Raw genomic sequence first — 20,204 nt, forward strand, 5'->3', positions numbered from 1 at the left:
TGTAACTTCTCAAATCATTTACAGTGTTAAACAACACTGTGTGAACAATGACCCGGATCCATGACCCGGCCTCCCTCGACATGGGATCAATGACCCGGCCTCCCTAGACCCATGCTCAATGACCCGCCTCCCTAGACCCGGGACCCATGACCCGGCCTCCCTCGACCCAGGCTCCATGACCCACCAGCTGCCCCCCGAATATGATTGGACCAGACGTCAAATCGGCGACGTTGGTTGGTTCGAGTTAATCAAGACACATTCGCATCCCCGTTGGTGGCTTTTGGTAGCTTTTAGGTATTCGAGACAAGCTAGTCATCGGATTGGCTGACAGTGTCAGTGATAGAGACAAGCTCTAAAGCCAATGGATGCAATAGTGCTATATGGCCACCAGACGGCAGTATTGGAACAAAATGAACAAGAAGTCAAAGGAAGAATGAAAAAAATAATATCTAGGGGTTATTTTGGATATATTTTGGGGAAAATGTGGGCAAAAAATACAGATAAACTGCCATTATGGTGCAATTTCCTCAACAACTGACTTGATATTGAAGTCGATGGGATTTAAAAACAAATTTTTTTTTATGGGTAATATTAGCGGGAAAATAGATGTCCCCCGCAAAAAAACATTACATATAGGGGCAAAAGGGTCAGGAACGCTTCACGAATTTTGCGTGTCATCCTCTGTTATACGTTTCTTAAAGGCCCAGTGTGCTTATTTAACATGTTTTGACATGAATATTACAGAATTAATTCAATACCTTAACATGTTTACATCAAGTTCATTTGAGCCATCTTTGGGGGCCCTGTAAAGTCTGTTAAGGTGCTCCACGAGCCTGTGGGGCCCCCAGGGCCCGTTTTAAGATGGCCGCTCTGAGCTATCTGTTGCTTTTTTTGTTGCAATCTTTGGCTCACCTCATTGGCTAGTTAACTTTGTTGCATTTTTGGGGTGCAGAGACGGATTGGTCATGTTACAAATTATGCCACCAATGAGATTCTTATCTGTCGTTCATGTCCCGCCTCCCCACAAAATCCACGGAGAAATTCTGGACAGTTCTCAATCATTCCAAGTAGTTGTGAGAAAGATAGTCGTAAAGGTAACATTAGCTATATTTCATCCCGGGTTTTCGAACACAGTTGTGTATTTAGGTGAATTAAGGTGAGTGTCATTCGTTGAGTTACTTGAAAACGATAAGCAGCGTAGCTATGTGGTCCACTGTGTATTGCTGTCAACAAATAACAATGTATGTGTATATGTGTGAATAACCTCTCTTAATGAAAGGAATAATGGATTACGATCACACCCCTGCTTTCCGCTTGGAGCCCTCTGGTGCCCTCACCCTGAGGGCATCTGAAGAGAATGCCAGGGTTGCCAGGACCATCCAGGAGAAAGAGTGTACAGGTGTCGTCTGGATGCTGAAGCCACGACAAGTGAAAGCGAAGGCAAAGGCTTGTGTGGTCGCCAGAGGGGGTGACCCGTATGATAGCCAACTGGTGGACAAGTGAGAGTGCCATGAAGTTCGGCAAATACCGTGGTCAAACCTTCAAGTGGCTGCTATGCCACAATGTCGGCTACGCTGTCATGGTCTTGGCTTCTCACCAGCAAGAGAGGGAGATGGGGGACACAGACACGTCACCTCAAATGGCCAACAAGGACCGGTTTGACTGGTACTCTTTTCCTTAAATAGTTGTACAGTTGTGGCCAAAAGTTTTGAGAATGACACAAATATGAATTTTCACAAAGTCTGCTGCCTCAGTTTGTATGATGGCAATTTGCATATACTCCAGAATGTTATGAAGAGTGATCAGATTAATTGCAACTAATTGCAAAGTCCCTATTTGCCATGCAAATGAACTGAATTCCCAAAAAACATTTCCACTGCATTTCAGCCCTGCCACAAAAGGACCAGCTGACATGTCAGTGATTCTCTCGTTAACACAGGTATGTATGAGTGTTGACGAGGACAAGGCTGGAGATCACTCTGTCATGCTGGCTGAGTTCGAATGACAGACCGGAAGCTTCAAAAGGAGGGTGGTGCTTGGAATCACTGTTCAATGTGCCGTCATCATTGCTTTGCACAAAAAGGGCTTCACAGGCAAGGATATTGCTGCCAGTAAGATTGCACCTAAATCAAACATTTATTGGATCATCAAGAACTTCAAAGAGAGCGGTTGAATTGTTGTGAAGGCTTCAGGGCGCCCAAGAAAGTCCAGCAAGCGCCAGGACCGTCAACTGCGTAGTCTGCCACAAAATCAACAGCATAGTCTGCCACACTACTGGAGTTTTGACATAATTCAAGAAGTTTACTGGCCGCCTCTCCCCGGATACCGGAGAATCAAATACCTTCCTAACTTCTGCCATGAAATCCTCCAGGTAGTGGGAATGGAAACAGAGCCACAATAGCAAGGCAGACTGCCCATTCTCTGGGGGCTAGTCCTAAGAATATGTCCATTTCAGGAGGACAATCAAGGCTCCAGCGTGAGAAATCCCTCCCCCTTACTAAAGGATTTTGTAGCAACATTGCCTAGAGTTGGCAGAGGCCTTGTGCTTTTTAAAGAGATTTTATTAATCCTAATTGCACAAATACATTTTATGTGAAACTCTAATCAAGAGGAAAGGCATTTCATATTATAGAAATTAAAAGACATTTAATAATTGTCAATTTCTTGAGCTTGTGTGCTAGATCATGCTAATTCTGTGTGTGCAAAAGAAAACCTGAGGTGTGACTGGATATCACTTTGTTTACTATCCTGCAATGTAATCACCCCACAGTAAAATGATTTACATACTGTAGATTGCCTTGTGTTACACCTTGATTAAAAGCAGATGTTAGTCAATCACATCCATTGATAAATAACATACAATTTGGCAGGTAGACCATTAGGGCTTAATATGGTCCTTCTGTAGCTCAGAGACTTTCGCCAGGGTAGTGGGTTCGTTACCACCCATACGGAATGTATACACACATGACTGTAAGTAAAAAGCGTTGCTAAATGGCATATATATATAAATGCATGGAAAACCTCTCTGGTAATTTCACCCAAAAGAGAATTTATTTTCCCCTAATGGCTGAAGAGTTTTTTTTTTTAGATATTCATTTTTGTTTCATCAGACCATTTTATTATACATGTCAGAGCATGTTTGTTTTACAGCTTTTCTTTTTCCTTTCTCATCAGTAACAGTTTCACATCTTATTTTCATTATCTTCTCTTGTTATACATTGTTATGGCATCCGGTGCATGTATTCTGGCAAAACCCGCTTAAAATGTGAATGTTGAAAAGAGATTAGTCATTTAAAAGCATCTTTCATTTTTCAATTCATATAATTCATATTCAAAGTTGTTTAGGATTTATTTCTGTTGTTCTGGATAAACTCTGTCAGATTTTGTTAATATTTTCAGTTCACATATTTTTTGTCTTTCAAACTTCAATTCATTTAAATCTTTGTTTTCCAGACATTTCACATGAAGTTTCCAAAACTCTTATCATTTTTAACCATAGTAATTACTGACTTGAGATTATACCTCTTATTTGAATAGTGACATTGCAGAGAATATTGAAATGTGTTTTGTAATAAATAATTCAGTTTACTTGTTTTCACACTTTTTCTACGATGGCAATGCTGGTGGTCTGGTCATCTTTGGGAGGTAGGGGTGGAGGGGACGTAATCAGGGAAGGGCAGGGTCATCTTCTTCCTACTTGCAGTTGGACTGTGGGGAGTGGTCGGTGTACTCGCTGTCTGCACTTTTTAGTAGGTGTCGCCTTCATCTCTCATCTTCACTGTCGGTCTCGCTGTCACTTTCTTTCATATCGCAGCTCGAGGCCTGGTGGGAGACATCTGCTTTGGAGCTCTGGTGGTCGACATTCCTGGTTCCATCTCTCTGTGCTGGGATCACTCTCTCTCACAGTCCCTGGACCAGCAGCGGTGACATCACGGTAGTGGTCTCGCTGACTGTCTGGGGTGCTGGGTTAAATGCTGTGGGCTCTCTCTTCGTCAGGCTTTGGGTTAGATGCTGGATCTCTTCTTGCTATGTAAGAAACTTGACAATGGAAGGTGAGGCCTTCACCTCCACACAGGCTGCACATGCCTCCAGTCTCTTGGCATTCGGGATGGACAGAAATGTAAACTTTTTCCACTTCACAATAATGTCCCTGACAGTGCCCAAATGAATATTCAATGAGTAATACATTTCCTTGTAGCCTTCTCCTAATCTTTGCCTTTCACCAACCTCATCTGAGTTATTTTGGAAGTTTCTTCCTCATATTTTGATCTTTGCTGGAAATTCACTTAATGAAATGGGGACCATAGAGAAGTTCTCTCTATGGTCCCCATTTCATTAAGTGAATTTCCAGCAAAGATCTTCTCATTGGTGTATTTAAATGTTTTGAACCACTGTGATTGGACACAGGAAAAGTCTTCTTAAAGCTGCAATATGTAACTTTTTGGGTGACCCGTCAAAATTCACGTAGAAACGTACGTTATAGATCTGTCATTCTTATTGAAAGCAAGTCTAAGAAGCGGTAGATCTGTTCTATGTGCATTATTTCTATGCTTCTCATTCTTACGTTTTTTTAAACTTTCGGTTTGGTACACCAGCTGAAAATGCAGTATTTTTGTTAATGGGAAATATATATTTCACAGCGGTTTAGATGGTACAATGATTCTCTACCGTATCCTTGCTTGTTTTGTCACAAACTGAAATTAGGGAACTATTTGTGCTTTTGCAAACAGGAAATGGCAGCGCAATTCCTGCACAGTGCATCTTTAAAGAAATGTTGTGTAAGTGACTCGTTCAGGTTTGCCATGCCAAAGGGTATGAAGACAAGTCCAGATTTCTCAGTAAAAAAACTATTCTTCCACTTTGAAAGTGTGGAGTAGGTTGTGTCGATCAGTGAAACAAAATCCCAATTTAATGCATTTTTATTTTATTTTAAGGAAGGAAAATGTGAACTGCAGGGGTGAGTAGACTTTCCCTGGTGACTGTATTTGTGACTATCCAAAATGTAAGTTTTATAGCCCTAACATTTACCGTTACCCTAGCAGGCTATTATTTACATATATTTATCTCAACATGTTGATAGTATCTGTAGTTCCCTACAGATGATCTATCAAAATAAAGTATAACAAAGTTAACCTAATGCTTTCCTCTTGCCAACTTTATGAGATCAGTGATTACTTCATGGAAAGGATGCATTTCTCATCGGGCCCATCAAATCAAACAGACCACCATCAGAAACTAAAAAACATGCTTCACAAGACAGTTTTGGGGCATTTTTAAAAGGTTTATTGTATCATCATTTCACTGTGAATCAGATACATCAAGGCTATGTTTTAATAACCACACTAGCATAACACTTACACAAAGCATGCAAAGCACATCGCTTGATTTCTAAGTGGTATATTCATGTGGATATTTGAACACAGGCATTTGACTGACGGTACAGATGTACAGAGGTCATCTTCTTTGATCCCCCTTTGGACCGATTCAGAACGTTTACTGCTTGTGACCCTTGGAGGAAGAAGAGTTCCACATTTCTTCTCCGTCCTTCTCAACGACCAGGTTGCCGTCGTTACGCAGGTACATGCGGCACATCTTGAACCCTTGAGCCTGGCTCTTGGTTTGCCACATAATCTTGTTATCCCTCTTGTACATGACAAAGTTGCTGTCATCTTGCATGCACAGGCGGTAGGCGTCGCGCTGTCCCGCGGTGTCAGAGGACCACATCTGCCTCCAGCCATAGATGACAAAGTTTCCGTCCTCCTGTGCAGATGACATAAAGGGTTGTGGTAAGGATGGTGTATGCGAATAAACATTAAAAAATAAGAAGTTTTACCACACAGTTTGGGAGCCACTGTCCTGGTTCAGCAATAGCTGACTTCAGATTACATATGGTCTGTATCTGTAAATGTACCTACCTGGAAAACTGCCTTGTATTCCTTGTTATTGGACCACATGTAGTCTCCCTTACGCATCTCATCATACTTGGACATGTAGTTCCTGCTCATGATTCTGAAATAAAGAATAAATAAATAAAACTATGCTTAGCAAAATAATACATATAGCTAACCTTTTCTAAATTCGTAAAGCAAATATTCCCATGGCAAAAATGTGTAATTTAATCACTTTTGAAATAGTAATATAATGGCCTATTCACTTATCAAATGGTGAATAGCACTCTTTATTTTTTATTTCCCCCCCAATTTCATGGCATCCAATTGGTAGTTAATCTTGTCTACACATCGCTGCAACTCCCGTACAGACTCGGGAGAGGCGAAGGTCGAGAACCATACGTCCTCTGAAACACAACCCAGCCAAGCCGCATTGCTTCTTGACACAATGCCCATTTAACCAGGAAGCCAGCCACACCAATGTGTAGGAGGAAACACCGTACACCTGGCGACCATGTCAGCGTGCACTGCGCCCGGCCTGCCACAGGAGTCACTAGTGCATGATGGGTCAAGGACATCCCTGGCGGACAAACCCTCCCCTAACCCAGACAACACTGGGCCAATTGTGAGCCGCCCCATGGGTCTCCCGGTCGCAGCCAGGACTCGAACCCAGAATCTCAATTGAGTGACTAGTACTCTTCCACTCAATTGAGGCATCCTGATGTTGGCAAGAGTTTAAGTGGCCACCAAAAGACATTTCAGTTTTAAGCAAATTCAAAATCACTACTAAGAGTTCCCACATCTGTTTTCAGCGTAAACACCAGACAATTGGGATAGTTGCCAAGGCTACACAACATACAGCAGGAGACATGCTACACAACATACAGCAGGAGACATGCTATACCCAGAAACTCAAGTTGCTAAACTCCCACTTTGATACTCACAGTCCGTGTGGTTCAGTAGTTCAGGGATCGGATTGATGAGGCTGGAGGTTCCAAATGAAGTGAAGTTGGTAAATAAACCTCCTCTTTATACCCACTGAGGAGAGGGTAAAGACGGGGGGGGGTGTGATTGGAGGAGGAGACTGGGGCTGAATGGACACTGAGATGCACAAGACAACCTTAAAACACGTGGTAGTTAATTTGACTGGAATCTTGAAAAATAAAATGCTTTTACAGTTTGGATTAGATTGCCTAGATTAGAGTTAACTTTCATCTGGTGTATCTGGCTGGACACATTGATGGTGCTAAAGACTGATCTGGCCTTGTGATCATTTTAAAGTTCAAAGAGGTTAAAGTTACACATTTTTGATGGTTAAGTGTTCCTCTGCATTGCGTACGTATTAGCGACTAATTAGCCCTTAAATTCATTGTAAATGATTTAGCTAATGGAAACCAGTTAGCTGTTAAGCATAGCTTTTAAGAAGCATTCTACATAGATAAGTATTGAATCTTGTTTAAAAATCATTGTTTCAACACCATCTACATTTTTTAGGCAATCATTATATTGTTACTTTGAAGTGATCTATATAGGTTTTCCAAGTACCAGTACTGCTCATGTGCATAATATTGTGCCTTTTGGACTACAACCTTTCCGTCGTTTCGGATAAATTGTTCTTGAATTTTGAGTGTTTGTGTGACTGGTGAGTTTCTTTTTAAGTATGAAGAATGACACTGTTGTTCCCTTCAGCAAGCAGATGCTCATCGTAACTTGAAAATCCGACATGATCTTGTTCAAATCTGAACAATTCTTCAACCATGGCAAATTTAGCTTGGTAGATTAGCTAGCTAACATTAGTAATGATACATTTAGCTAATTTAACATTGATCCAATTGGTCCAGCTAGCTACATTCTCCATATAGTCAAGTTTGACGTTGTCAAAAATATATTTTGCTTGATCATCTTTTGGTTGAAAAGGTGAAAGGTCAGTGATGAAATGTCACAACTCAAACTCGGGTATCAACATCACCCCTATTAATAGCCTGTTCAACCTCTTTTTCGTATCGCCTGAGATCCCCAAAGATTGAAAGCTGCCGCGGTCATCCCCCTTTCAAAGGGGGAGACAACCTAGAACCAAACTGTTAGAGACCTATATCTGTCCTACCCTGGTTTTCTAAGGTCTTCGAAAGCCAAGTTAACCTGTCTAGGACAGATCACCGACCATTTCGAATCCCACCATACCTTCTCCGCTATGGAATCTGGTTTCCGAGCTGGTCATGGGTGCACCTCAACCATGCTCAAGGTTCTAAACAATATTTTAACCGCCATCGATTAAAGACAGTACTGTGACAGTAGTCTTCATCGACCTGGCCAAGGCTTTCCACTCTGTCAATCACTGCATTCGTATCGGCAGATTCAACAGCCTTGGTTTCTCAAATGACTCTATGGGGGTGCCACAGGGTTCAATTCTCAGGCCGACTTTCTTCTTTGTATACATCAATGATGCTGCTCTGTGTTACACTGTGTTAACAACCCTCCAGACGAGCTTCAATGCCCTACAACACTGCTTCCGTGGCCTCCAACTGCTCTTAAATACAAGTAAAACTAAATGCATGCTCTTCAACCGATCGCTGCCTGCACCTGCCCGCCCGTCCAGCATCACTACTCTGGACGGTTCTGACTTAGAATATGTGGACAACTACAAATACCTAGGTGTCTGGTTTAGATTGTAAACTCTCCTTCCAGACTCACATTAAGCATCTCCAATCCAAAATTAAATCTAGACTCGGCTTCCTATTTCGCAACAAAGCATCCTTCACTCAGCTTACAGATCATTGCACCTGTACATAGCCCATCTGTAAATAGCCCACCCAACTACCTCATCCCCATATAGTTTTGTTTGCTCCTTTTCACCCCAGTATCTCTACTGCACATTAATCTTCTGCACATCTATTACTCCAGTGTTTAATTGCTAAATTGTAATTACTTCTCCACTATGGCCTATTTATTGCCTTACCTCCCTTATCTTACTGCATTTTCACATACTGTATATAGACTTTCCAACTGTTATTGACTGTATGTTTGTTTATTCCATGTGTAACTCTGTGTTTATGTCGCACTACTTTGCTTTATCTTGGCCAGGTCGTTGTAAATGAGAACTTGTTCTCAACTGGCCTACATGGTTAAATAAAGGTGAAAAAATAAATAAAACAATCTCTAACTTTCCGACTTGGGAGAGTTGTTCCACGTGGTTATTTCCCAGCTGGAAACTCGTATTTCCCAATTCCAAGGAGCATTTGAAGACAGTATATTTCTTGTACCGCATTATTTACATTGATAATACACAGTAATGAACACTAATCTACAGTCTTTTCAAATTTGTATTGAAAGAAAGAAAGTAAGAAACCTGAATTGTTCAAACCACCTTCATTGGAGATGGAAAGTTTCCCTTCAATGATGAGTATTATTATTATTTTACTGCCGTTAGAACCTGACATCATGAGGATGTACTTTCCTTACAGTACATTCATGCGTTGGAGCCGACAGAAATTAATAATCACAAGTATTTATTTCTGATGTGGGTGAAGACCAAATAAAAGCAAGTGTAATCAGTTTTCACTGATATAAATAATTGTCGCTCCACAAACTCGGTGCACAAATAATTTACAGTGTTAAACAAAACTGTGTGAACAATGACCCGGATCCATGACCCGGCCTCCCTCGACATGGGATCAATGACCCGGCCTCCCTAGACCCAGGCTCAATGACTCAGCCTCCCTCGACCCAGGCTCCATGACCCACCAGCTGCCCCCCGAATATGATTGGACCAGACGGGATCAAATCGGCGTTGGTTGGTTCGAGTTAATCGAGACACATTCGCATCCCCGTTGGTGGCTTTTGGTACCTTTTAGGTATTCGAGACAAGCTAGTCATCGGATTGGCTGACAGTGTCAGTGATAGAGACAAGCTCTAAAGCCAATGGATGCAATAGTGCTATATGGCCACCAGACGGCAGTATTGGAACAAAATGAACAAGAAGTCAAAGGAAGAATGTAAAAATAATATCTAGGGGTTATTTAGGATATATTTTGGGGAAAATGTGGGCAAAAATACAGATAAACTGCCATTATGGTGCAATTTCCTCAACAACTGACTTGATATTGAAGTCGATGGGATTTAAAAAACAAATATTTTTTTATGGGTAATATTAGCGGAAAATAGATGTCCCCCCCGAAAAAACATTACCTATAGGGGCAAAAGGGTCAGGAACGCTTCACGAATTTTGCGTGTCATCCTCTGTTATACGTTTCTTAAAGGCCCAGTGTGCTTATTTAACATGTTTTGACATGAATATTACAGAATTAATTCAATACCTTAACATGTTTACATCAAGTTCATTTGAGCCATCTTTGGGGGCCCTGTAAAGTCTGTTAAGGTGCTCCACGAGCCCTGTGGGGCCCCCAGGGGCCTGTTAAAGATGGCCGCTCTGAGCCAGGGAATCTTCGTTGCTATCTGTTGCTTTTTTTGTTGCAATCTTTGGCTCACCTCATTGGCTAGTTAACTTTGTTGCATTTTTGGGGTGCAGAGACGGATTGGTCATGTTGCAAATTATGCCACCAATGAGATTCTTATCTGTCGTTCATGTCCCGCCTCCCCACAAAATCCACGGAGAAATTCTGGACAGTTCTCAATCATTCCAAGTAGTTGTGAGAAAGATAGTCGTAAAGGTAACATTAGCTATATTTCATCCCGGGTTTTCGGATCACAGTTGTGTATTTAGGTGAATTAAGGTGAGTGTCATTCGTTGAGTTACTTGAAAACGATAAGCAGCGTAGCTATGTGGTCCACTGTGTATTGCTGTCAACAAATAACAATGTATGTGTATATGTGTGAATAACCTCTCTTAATGAAAGGAATAATGGATTACGATCACACCCCTGCTTTCCGCTTGAGCCCTCTGGTGCCCTCACCCTGAGGGCATCTGAAGAGAATGCCAGGGTTGCCAGGACCATCCAGGAGAAAGAGTGTACAGGTGTCGTCTGGATGCTGAAGCCACGACAAGTGAAAGCGAAGGCAAAGGCTTGTGTGGTCGCCAGAGGGGGTGACCCGTATGATAGCCAACTGGTGGACAAGTGAGAGTGCCATGAAGTTCGGCAAATACCGTGGTCAAACCTTCAAGTGGCTGCTATGCCACAATGTCGGCTATGCGGTCATGGTCTTGGCTTCTCACCAGCAAGAGAGGGAGATGGGGACACAGACACGTCACCTGAAATGGCCAACAAGGACCGGTTTGACTGGTACTCTTTTCCTTAAATAGTTGTACAGTCGTGACCAAAAGATTTGAGAATGACACAAATATTAATTTTCACAAAGTCTGCTGCCTCAGTTTGTATGATGGCAATTTGTATATACTCCAGAATGTTATGAAGAGTGATCAGATTAATTGCAACGAATTGCAAAGTCCCTATTTGCCATGCAAATGAACTGAATTCCCCCAAAATTTCCACTCCATTTCAGCCCTGCCACAAAAGGACCAGCTGACATGTCAGTGATTCTCTCGTTAACACAGGTGTGAGTGTTGACGAGGACAAGGCTGGAGATCACTCTGTCATGCTGGCTGAGTTCGAATGACAGACCGGAAGCTTCAAAAGGAGGGTGGTGCTTGGAATCACTGTTCAACGTGCCGCCATCATTGCTTTGCACAAAAAGGGCTTCACAGGCAAGGATATTGCTGCCAGTAAGATTGCACCTAAATCAAACATTTATTGGATCATCAAGAACTTCAAAGAGAGCGGTTGAATTGTTGTGAAGGCTTCAGGGCGCCCAAGAAAGTCCAGCAAGCGCCAGGACCGTCAACTTCGTAGTCTACCACAAAATCAACAGCATAGTCTGCCACACTACTGGAGTTTTGACATAATTCAAGAAGTTTACTGGCCGCCTCTCTCCCGGATACCAGAGAATCAAATACCTTCCTAACTTCTGCCATGAAATCCTCCAGGTAGTGGGAATGGAAACAGAGCCACAATAGCAAGGCAGACTGCCCATTCTCTGGGGCTAGTCCCAAGAATATGTCAATTTCCAGGAGGACAATCAAGGCTCCAGCGTGAGAAATCCCTCCCCCTTACTAAAGGATTTTGAAGCAACATTGCCTAGAGTTGGCAGATGCCTTGTGCTTTTTAAAGAGATTTTATTAATCCTAATTGCACAAATACATTTTATGTGAAACTCTAATCAAGAGGAAAGGCATTTCATATTATAGAAATTAAAAGACATTTAATAATTGTCAATTTCTTGAGCTTGTGTGCTAGATCATGCTAATTCTGTGTGTGCAAAAGAAAACCTGAGGTGTGACTGGATATCACTTTGTTTACTATCCTGCAATGTAATCACCCCACAGTAAAATGATTTACATACTGTAGATTGACTTGTGTTAAACCTTGATTAAAAGCAGATGTTAGTCAATCACATCCATTGATAAATAACATACAATTTGGCAGGTAGACCATTAGGGCCAGGAGACTTTCCACGTTAGGTTGCTTAATAATTGCAACGAAAACCTCTCTGGTAATTTCACCCAAAAGAGAATTTATTTTCCCCTAATGGCTGAAGAGTTTTTTTTTTAGATATTGATTTTTGTTTCATCAGACCATTTTATTATACATGTCAGAGCATGTTTGTTTTACAGCTTTTCTTTTTCCTTTCTCATTAGTAACAGTTTCACATCTTATTTTCATTATCTTCTCTTGTTATACATTGTTATGGCATCCGGTGCATGTATTCTGGCAAAACCCGCTTAAAATGTGAATGTTGAAAAGAGATTAGTCATTTAAAAGCATCTTTCATTTTTCAATTCATATAATTCATATTCAAAGTTGTTTATGATTTATTTCTGTTGTTCTGGATAAACTCTGTCAGATTTTGTTAATATTTTCAGTTCACATATTTTTTGTCTTTCAAACTTCAATTCATTTAAATCTTTGTTTTCCAGACATTTCACATGAAGTTTCCAAAACTCTTATCATTTTTAACCATAGTAATTACTGACTTGAGATTATACCTCTTATTTGAATAGTGACATTGCAGAGAATATTGAAATGTGTTTTGTAATAAATAATTCAGTTTACTTGTTTTCACACTTTTCTACGATGGCAATGCTGGTGGTCTGGTCATCTTTGGGAGGTAGGGGTGGAGGGGACGTAATCAGGGAAGGGCAGGGTCATCTTCTTCCTACTTGCAGTTGGACTGTGGGGAGTGGCCGGTGTACTCGCTGTCTGCACTTTTTAGTAGGTGTCGCCTTCATCTCTCATCTTCACTGTCGGTCTCGCTGTCACTTTCTTTCATATCGCAGCTCGAGGCCTGGTGGGAGACATCTGCTTTGGAGCTCTGGTGGTCGACATTCCTGGTTCCATCTCTGTGCTGGGATCACTCTCTCTCACAGTCCCTGGACCAGCAGCGGTGACATCACGGTAGTGGTCTCGCTGACTGTCTGGGGTGCTGGGTTAAATGCTGTGGGCTCTCTCTTCGTCAGGCTTTGGGTTAGATGCTGGATCTCTTCTTGCTATGTAAGAAACTTGACAATGGAAGGTGAGGCCTTCACCTCCACACAGGCTGCACATGCCTCCAGTCTCTTGGCATTCGGGATGGACAGAAATGTAAACTTTTTCCACTTCACAATAATGTCCCTGACAGTGCCCAAATGAATATTCAATGAGTAATACATTTCCTTGTAGCCTTCTCCTAATCTTTGCCTTTCACCAACCTCATCTGAGTTATTTTGGAAGTTTCTTCCTCATATTTTGATCTTTGCTGGAAATTCACTTAATGAAATGGGGACCATAGAGAAGTTCTCTCTATGGTCCCCATTTCATTAAGTGAATTTCCAGCAAAGATCTTCTCATTGGTGTATTTAAATGTTTTGAACCACTGTGATTGGACACAGGAAAAGTCTTCTTAAAGCTGCAATATTTAACTTTTGGGTGACCCGGCAAAATTCACGTAGAAATTTACGTTATAGATCTGTCATTCTTATTGAAAGCAAGTCTAAGAAGCGGTAGATCTGTTCTATGTGCATTATTTCTATGCTTCTCATTCTTACGTTTTTTTAAACTTTCGGTTTGGTACACCAGCTGAAAATGCAGTATTTTTGTTAATGGGAAATATATATTTCACAGCGGTTTAGATGGTACAATGATTCTCTACCGTATCCTTGCTTGTTTTGTCACAAACTGAAATTAGGGGAACTATTTGTGCTTTTGCAAACAGGAAATGGCAGCGCAATTCCTGCACAGTGCATCTTTAAAGAAATGTTGTGTAAGTGACTCGTTCAGGTTTGCCATGGCAAAGGGTATGAAGACAAGTCCAGATTTCTCAGTAAAAAAAACTATTCTTCCACTTTGAAAGTGTGGAGTAGGTTGTGTCGATCAGTGAAACAAAATCCCAATTTAATGCATTTTTTTTTATTTTAAGGAAGGAAAAATGTGAACTGCAGGGGTGAGTAGACTTTCCCTGGTGACTGTATTTGTGACTATCCTAACATTAACCATTACCCTAGCAGGCTATTATTTACATATATTTATCTCAACATGTTGATAGTATCTGTAGTTCCCTACAGATGATCTATCAAAATAAAGTATAACAAAGTTAACCTAATGCTTTCCTCTTGCCAACTTTATGAGATCAGTGATTACTTCATGGAAAGGATGCATTTCTCATCGGGCTCATCAAATCAAACAGACCACCATCAGAAACTAAAAAACATGCTTCACAAGACAGTTTTGGGGCATTTTTAAAATGTTTATTGTATCATCATTTCACTGTGAATCAGATACATCAAGGCTATGTTTTAATAACCACACTAGCATAACACTTACACGAAGCATGCAAAGCACATCGCTTGATTTCTAACTGGTATATTCATGTGGATATTTGAACACAGGCATTTGACTGACGGTACAGATGTACAGAGGTCATCTTCTTTGATCCCCCTTTGGACCGATTCAGAACGTTTACTGCTTGTGACCCTTGGAGGAAGAAGAGTTCCACATTTCTTCTCCGTCCTTCTCAACGACCAGGTTGCCGTCGTTACGCAGGTACATGCGGCACATCTTGAACCCTTGAGCCTGGCTCTTGGTTTGCCACATAATCTTGTTATCCCTCTTGTACATGACAAAGTTGCTGTCATCTTGCATGCACAGGCGGTAGGCATCGCGCTGTCCCGCGGTGTCAGAGGACCACATCTGCCTCCAGCCATAGATGACAAAGTTTCCGTCCTCCTGTGCAGATGACATAAAGGGTTGTGGTAAGGATGGTGTATGCGAATAAACATTAAAAATAAGAAGTTTTACCACACAGTTTGGGAGCCACTGTCCTGGTTCAGCAATAGCTGACTTCAGATTACATATCTGTAAATGTACCTACCTGGAAAACTGCCTTGTATTCCTTGTTATTGGACCACATGTAGTCTCCCTTACGCATCTCATCATACTTGGACATGTAGTTCCTGCTCATGATTCTGAAATAAAGAATAAATAAATAAAACTCTGCTTAGCAAAAAAATACATATAGCTAACCTTTTCTAAATTCCTAAAGCAAATATTCCCATGGCAAAAAATGTGTAATTTAATCACTTTTGAAATAGTAATATAATGGCCTATTCACCTAAAATAGCACTCTTTATTTTTTATTTCCCCCAATTTCATGGCATCCAATTGGTAGTTAATCTTGTCTACACATCGCTGCAACTCCCGTACAGACTCGGAGAGGCGAAGGTCGAGAACCATGCGTCCTCTGAAACACAACCCAGCCAAGCCGCATTGCTTCTTGACACAATGCCCATTTAACCAGGAAGCCAGCCACACCAATGTGTCGGAGGAAACACCGTACACCTGGCGACCATGTCAGCGTGCACTGCGCCCGGCCTGCCACAGGAGTCACTAGTGCATGATGGGTCAAGGACATCCCTGGCGGACAAACCCTCCCCTAACCCAGACAACGCTGGGCCAATTGTGAGCCGCCCCATGGGTCTCCCGGTCGCAGCTAGGACTCAAACCCAGAATCTCAATTGAGTGACTAGCACTCTTCCACTCAATTGAGGCATCCTGATGTTGGCAAGAGTTTAAGTGGCCACCAAAAGACATTTCAGTTTTTAGCAAATTCAAAATCACTACTAAGAGTTCCCACATCTGTTTTAAAAGGAAGCAGCCCCTGAACACCAGACAATACGGTTGTTGCCAAGGCTACACAACATACAGCAGGAGACATGCTACACAACATACAGCAGGAGACATGCTATACCCAGAAACTCAAGTTGCTAAACTCCCACTTTGATACTCACAGTCCGTGTGGTTCAGTAGTTCAGGGATCGGATTGATGAGGCTGGAGGTTCCAAATGAAGTGAAGTTGGTAAATAAACCTCCTCTTTTATACCCACTGAGGAGAGGGTAAAGACGGGGGGTGGGGTGTGTGATTGGAGGAGACTGGGGCTGAATGGACACTGAGATGCACAAGACAACCTTAAAACACGTGGTAGTTAATTTGACTGGAATCTTGAAAAATAAAATGCTTTTACAGTTTGGATTAGATTGCCTAGATTAGAGTTAACTTTCATCTGGTGTATCTGGCTGGACACATTGACGGTGCTAAAGACTGATCTGGCCTTGTGATCATTTTAAAGTTCAAAGAGTTTAAAGTTACACATTTTTGATGGTTAAGTGTTCCTCTGCATTGCGTACGTATTAGCGACTAATTAGCCCTTAAATTCATTGTAAATGATTTAGCTAATGGAAACGAGTTCGCTGTTAAGCATAGCTTTTAAGAAGCATTCTACATAGATAAGTATTGAATCTTGTTTAAAAATCATTGTTTCAACACCATCTACCTTTTTAGGCAATCATTATATTGTTACTTTGAAGTGATCTATATAGGTTTTTCCAAGTACCAGTACTGCTCATGTGCATAATATTGTGCCTTTTGGACTACAACCTTTCCGTCGTTTCGGATAAATTGTTCTTGAATGTTGAGTGTTTGTGTGACTGGTGAGTTTCTTTTTAAGTATGAAGAATGACACTGTTGTTCCCTTCAGCAAGCAGATGCTCATCGTAACTGGAAAATCCGACATGATCTTGTTCAAATCTGAACAATTCTTCAACCATGGCAATTTTAGCTTGGTAGTTTAGCTAGCTAACATTAGTAATTATACATTTAGCTAACTTAACATTGCTCCAATTGGTCCAGCTAGCTACATTCTCCATATAGTCAAGTTTGATATCGTCAAAAATATATTTTGCTTGATCATCTTTTGGTTGAAAAGGTGAAAGGTCAGTGATGAAATGTCACAACTCAAACTCGGGTATCAACATCACCCCTATTAATAGCCTGTTCAACCTCTTTTTCGTATCGTCTGAGATCCCCAAAGATTGAAAGCTGCCGCGGTCATCCCCCTTCAAAGGGGGAGACAACCTAGAACCAAACTGTTAGAGACCTATATCTGTCCTACCCTGGCTTTCTAAGGTCTTCGAAAGCCAAGTTAACCTGTCTAGGACAGATCACCGACCATTTCGAATCCCACCATACCTTCTCCGCTATGGAATCTGGTTTCCGAGCTGGTCATGGGTGCACCTCAACCATGCTCAAGGTTCTAAACAATATTTTAACCGCCATTGATTAAAGACAGTACTGTGACAGTAGTCTTCATCGACCTGGCCAAGGCACTTTGTCAATCACTGCATTTTTATCGGCAGATTCAACAGCCTTGGTTTCTCAAATGACTCTATGGGGGTGCCACAGGGCAGTCTATGGCAGTCTCTATGGGGGTGCCACAGGGTTCAATTCTCAGGCCGACTTTCTTCTTTGTATACATCAATAATGCCGCTCTGTGTTACACTGTGTTAACAACCCTCCAGACGAGCTTCAATGCCCTACAACACTGCTTCCGTGGCCTCCAACTGCTCTTAAATACAAGTAAAACTAAATGCATGCTCTTCAACCGATCGCTGCCTGCACCTGCCCGCCCGTCCAGCATCACTACTCTGGACGGTTCTGACTTAGAATATGTGGACAACTACAAATACCTAGGTGTCTGGTTTAGATTGTAAACTCTCCTTCCAGACTCACATTAAGCATCTCCAATCCAAAATTAAATCTAGACTCGGCTTCCTATTTCGCAACAAAGCATCCTTCACTCAGCTTACAGATCATTGCACCTGTACATAGCCCATCTGTAAATAGCCCACCCAACTACCTCATCCCCATATTGTTTTTTTTTTTGCTCCTTTTCACCCCAGTATCTCTACTGCACATTCATCTTCTGCACATCTATTACTCCAGTGTTTAATTGCTAAATTGTAATTACTTCTCCACTATGGCCTATTTATTGCCTTACCTCCCTTATCTTACTGCATTTTCACACACTGTATATATACTTTCCAACTGTTATTGACTGTATGTTTGTTTATTCCACGTGTAACTCTGTGTTTATGTCGCACTGCTTGGCCAGGTCGCAGTTGTAAATGAGAACTTGTTCTCAACTGGCCTACCTGGTTAAATAAAGGTGAAATAAATAAATAAAACAATCTCTAACTTTCCGACTTGGGAGAGTTGTTCCACGTGGTTATTTCCCAGCTGGAAACTCGTATTTCCCAATTCCAAGGAGCATTTGAAGACAGTATATTTCTTGTACCGCATTATTTACATTGATAATACACAGTAATGAACACTAATCTACAGTCTTTTCAAATTTGTATTGAAAGAAAGAAAGTAAGAAACCTGAATTGTTCAAACCACCTTCATTGGAGATGGAAAGTTTCCCTTCAATGATGATGATGATGATTATTATTTTACTGCCCTTAGAACCTGACATCATGAGGATGTACTTTCCTTACAGTACATTCATGTGTTGGAGCCGACAAAAATTAATAATCACAAGTATTTATTTCTGATGTGGGTGAAGACCAAATAAAAGCAAGTGTAATCAGTTTTCACTGATATAAATAATTGTCGTTGTCCACAAACTTGGTGCACAAATAATTTACAGTGTTAAACAACACTGTGTGAACAATGACCCGGATCCATGACCCGTCCTCGACATGGGATCAATGACCCGGCCTCCCTAGACCCAGGCTCAATGACTCAGCCTCCCTAGACCCGGATGACCATGACCCGGCCTCCTCGACATGGGATCAATGACCCGGCCTCCCTAGACCCATGCTCAATGACCCGGCCTCCCTAGACCCGGGACCCATGACCCGGCCTCCTCGACCCAGGCTCCATGACCCACCAGCTTCCCCCGAATATGATTGGACCAGACGTCAAATCGGCGACGTTGGTTGGTTCGAGTTAATCAAGACACATTCGCATCCCCGTTGGTGGCTTTTGGTAGCTTTTAGGTATTCGAGACAAGCTAGTCATCGGATTGGCTGACAGTGTCAGTGATAGAGACAAGCTCTAAAGCCAATGGATGCAATAGTGCTATATGGCCACCAGACGGCAGTATTGGAACAAAATGAACAAGAAGTCAAAGGAAGAATGAAAAAAATAATATCTAGGGGTTATTTTGGATATATTTTGGGGAAAATGTGGGCAAAAAATACAGATAAACTGCCATTATGGTGCAATTTCCTCAACAACTGACTTGATATTGAAGTCGATGGGATTTAAAAAACTTTTTTTTTTTTATGGGTAATATTAGCGGGAAAATAGATGTCCCCCCCGCAAAAAAACATTACATATAGGGGCAAAAAGGGTCAGGAACGCTTCACGAATTTTGCGTGTCATCCTCTGTTATACGTTTCTTAAAGGCCCAGTGTGCTTATTTAACATGTTTTGACATGAATATTACAGAATTAATTCAATACCTTAACATGTTTACATCAAGTTCATTTGAGCCATCTTTGGGGGCCCTGTAAAGTCTGTTAAGGTGCTCCACGAGCCCTGTGGGGCCCCCAGGGGCCCGTTTTAAGATGGCCGCTCTGAGCTATCTGTTGCTTTTTTTTGTTGCAATCTTTGGCTCACCTCATTGGCTAGTTAACTTTGTTGCATTTTTGGGGTGCAGAGACGGATTGGTCATGTTACAAATTATGCCACCAATGAGATTCTTATCTGTCGTTCATGTCCCGCCTCCCCACAAAATCCACGGAGAAATTCTGGACAGTTCTCAATCATTCCAAGTAGTTGTGAGAAAGATAGTCGTAAAGGTAACATTAGCTATATTTCATCCCGGGTTTTCGGAACACAGTTGTGTATTTAGGTGAATTAAGGTGAGTGTCATTCGTTGAGTTACTTGAAAACGATAAGCAGCGTAGCTATGTGGTCCACTGTGTATTGCTGTCAACAAATAACAATGTATGTGTATATGTGTGAATAACCTCTCTTAATGAAAGG

General features: G+C 41.6%; 1 protein-coding gene across 11 annotated transcripts in view; it reads right to left on the minus strand.

Moving 5' to 3' along the window:
- The window catches only part of LOC118394392 (uncharacterized), a 59,043-nt gene that overhangs the window by 23,565 nt on the left and 15,274 nt on the right, over positions 1 to 20,204 (minus strand). For 2 of the 11 annotated variants that reach the window (XM_052463203.1, XM_052463197.1), the window contains exons 2-3: positions 5,916 to 6,009; positions 5,261 to 5,760 (exon numbers count right to left, since the gene is read on the minus strand). The exons of 3 other annotated variants lie outside the window; for them this stretch is intronic. In XM_052463203.1, coding sequence (XP_052319163.1) covers positions 5,494 to 5,760; positions 5,916 to 6,005 — 357 coding nt within the window. In that variant the 5' untranslated portion in view covers positions 6,006 to 6,009 and the 3' untranslated portion in view covers positions 5,261 to 5,493. Of the gene's footprint in view, positions 1 to 5,260; positions 5,761 to 5,915; positions 6,010 to 6,832; positions 6,889 to 14,600; positions 15,101 to 15,245; positions 15,340 to 16,161; positions 16,219 to 20,204 lie in introns of those variants that run through there. 6 more of the 11 variants (XM_052463207.1, XM_035787566.2, XM_052463206.1 and 3 more) reach the window with 5 other exon arrangements.

Source organism: Oncorhynchus keta, chromosome 15, assembly GCF_023373465.1.
Source record: "Oncorhynchus keta strain PuntledgeMale-10-30-2019 chromosome 15, Oket_V2, whole genome shotgun sequence".
NCBI classification, from domain to species: domain Eukaryota; kingdom Metazoa; phylum Chordata; class Actinopteri; order Salmoniformes; family Salmonidae; genus Oncorhynchus; species Oncorhynchus keta.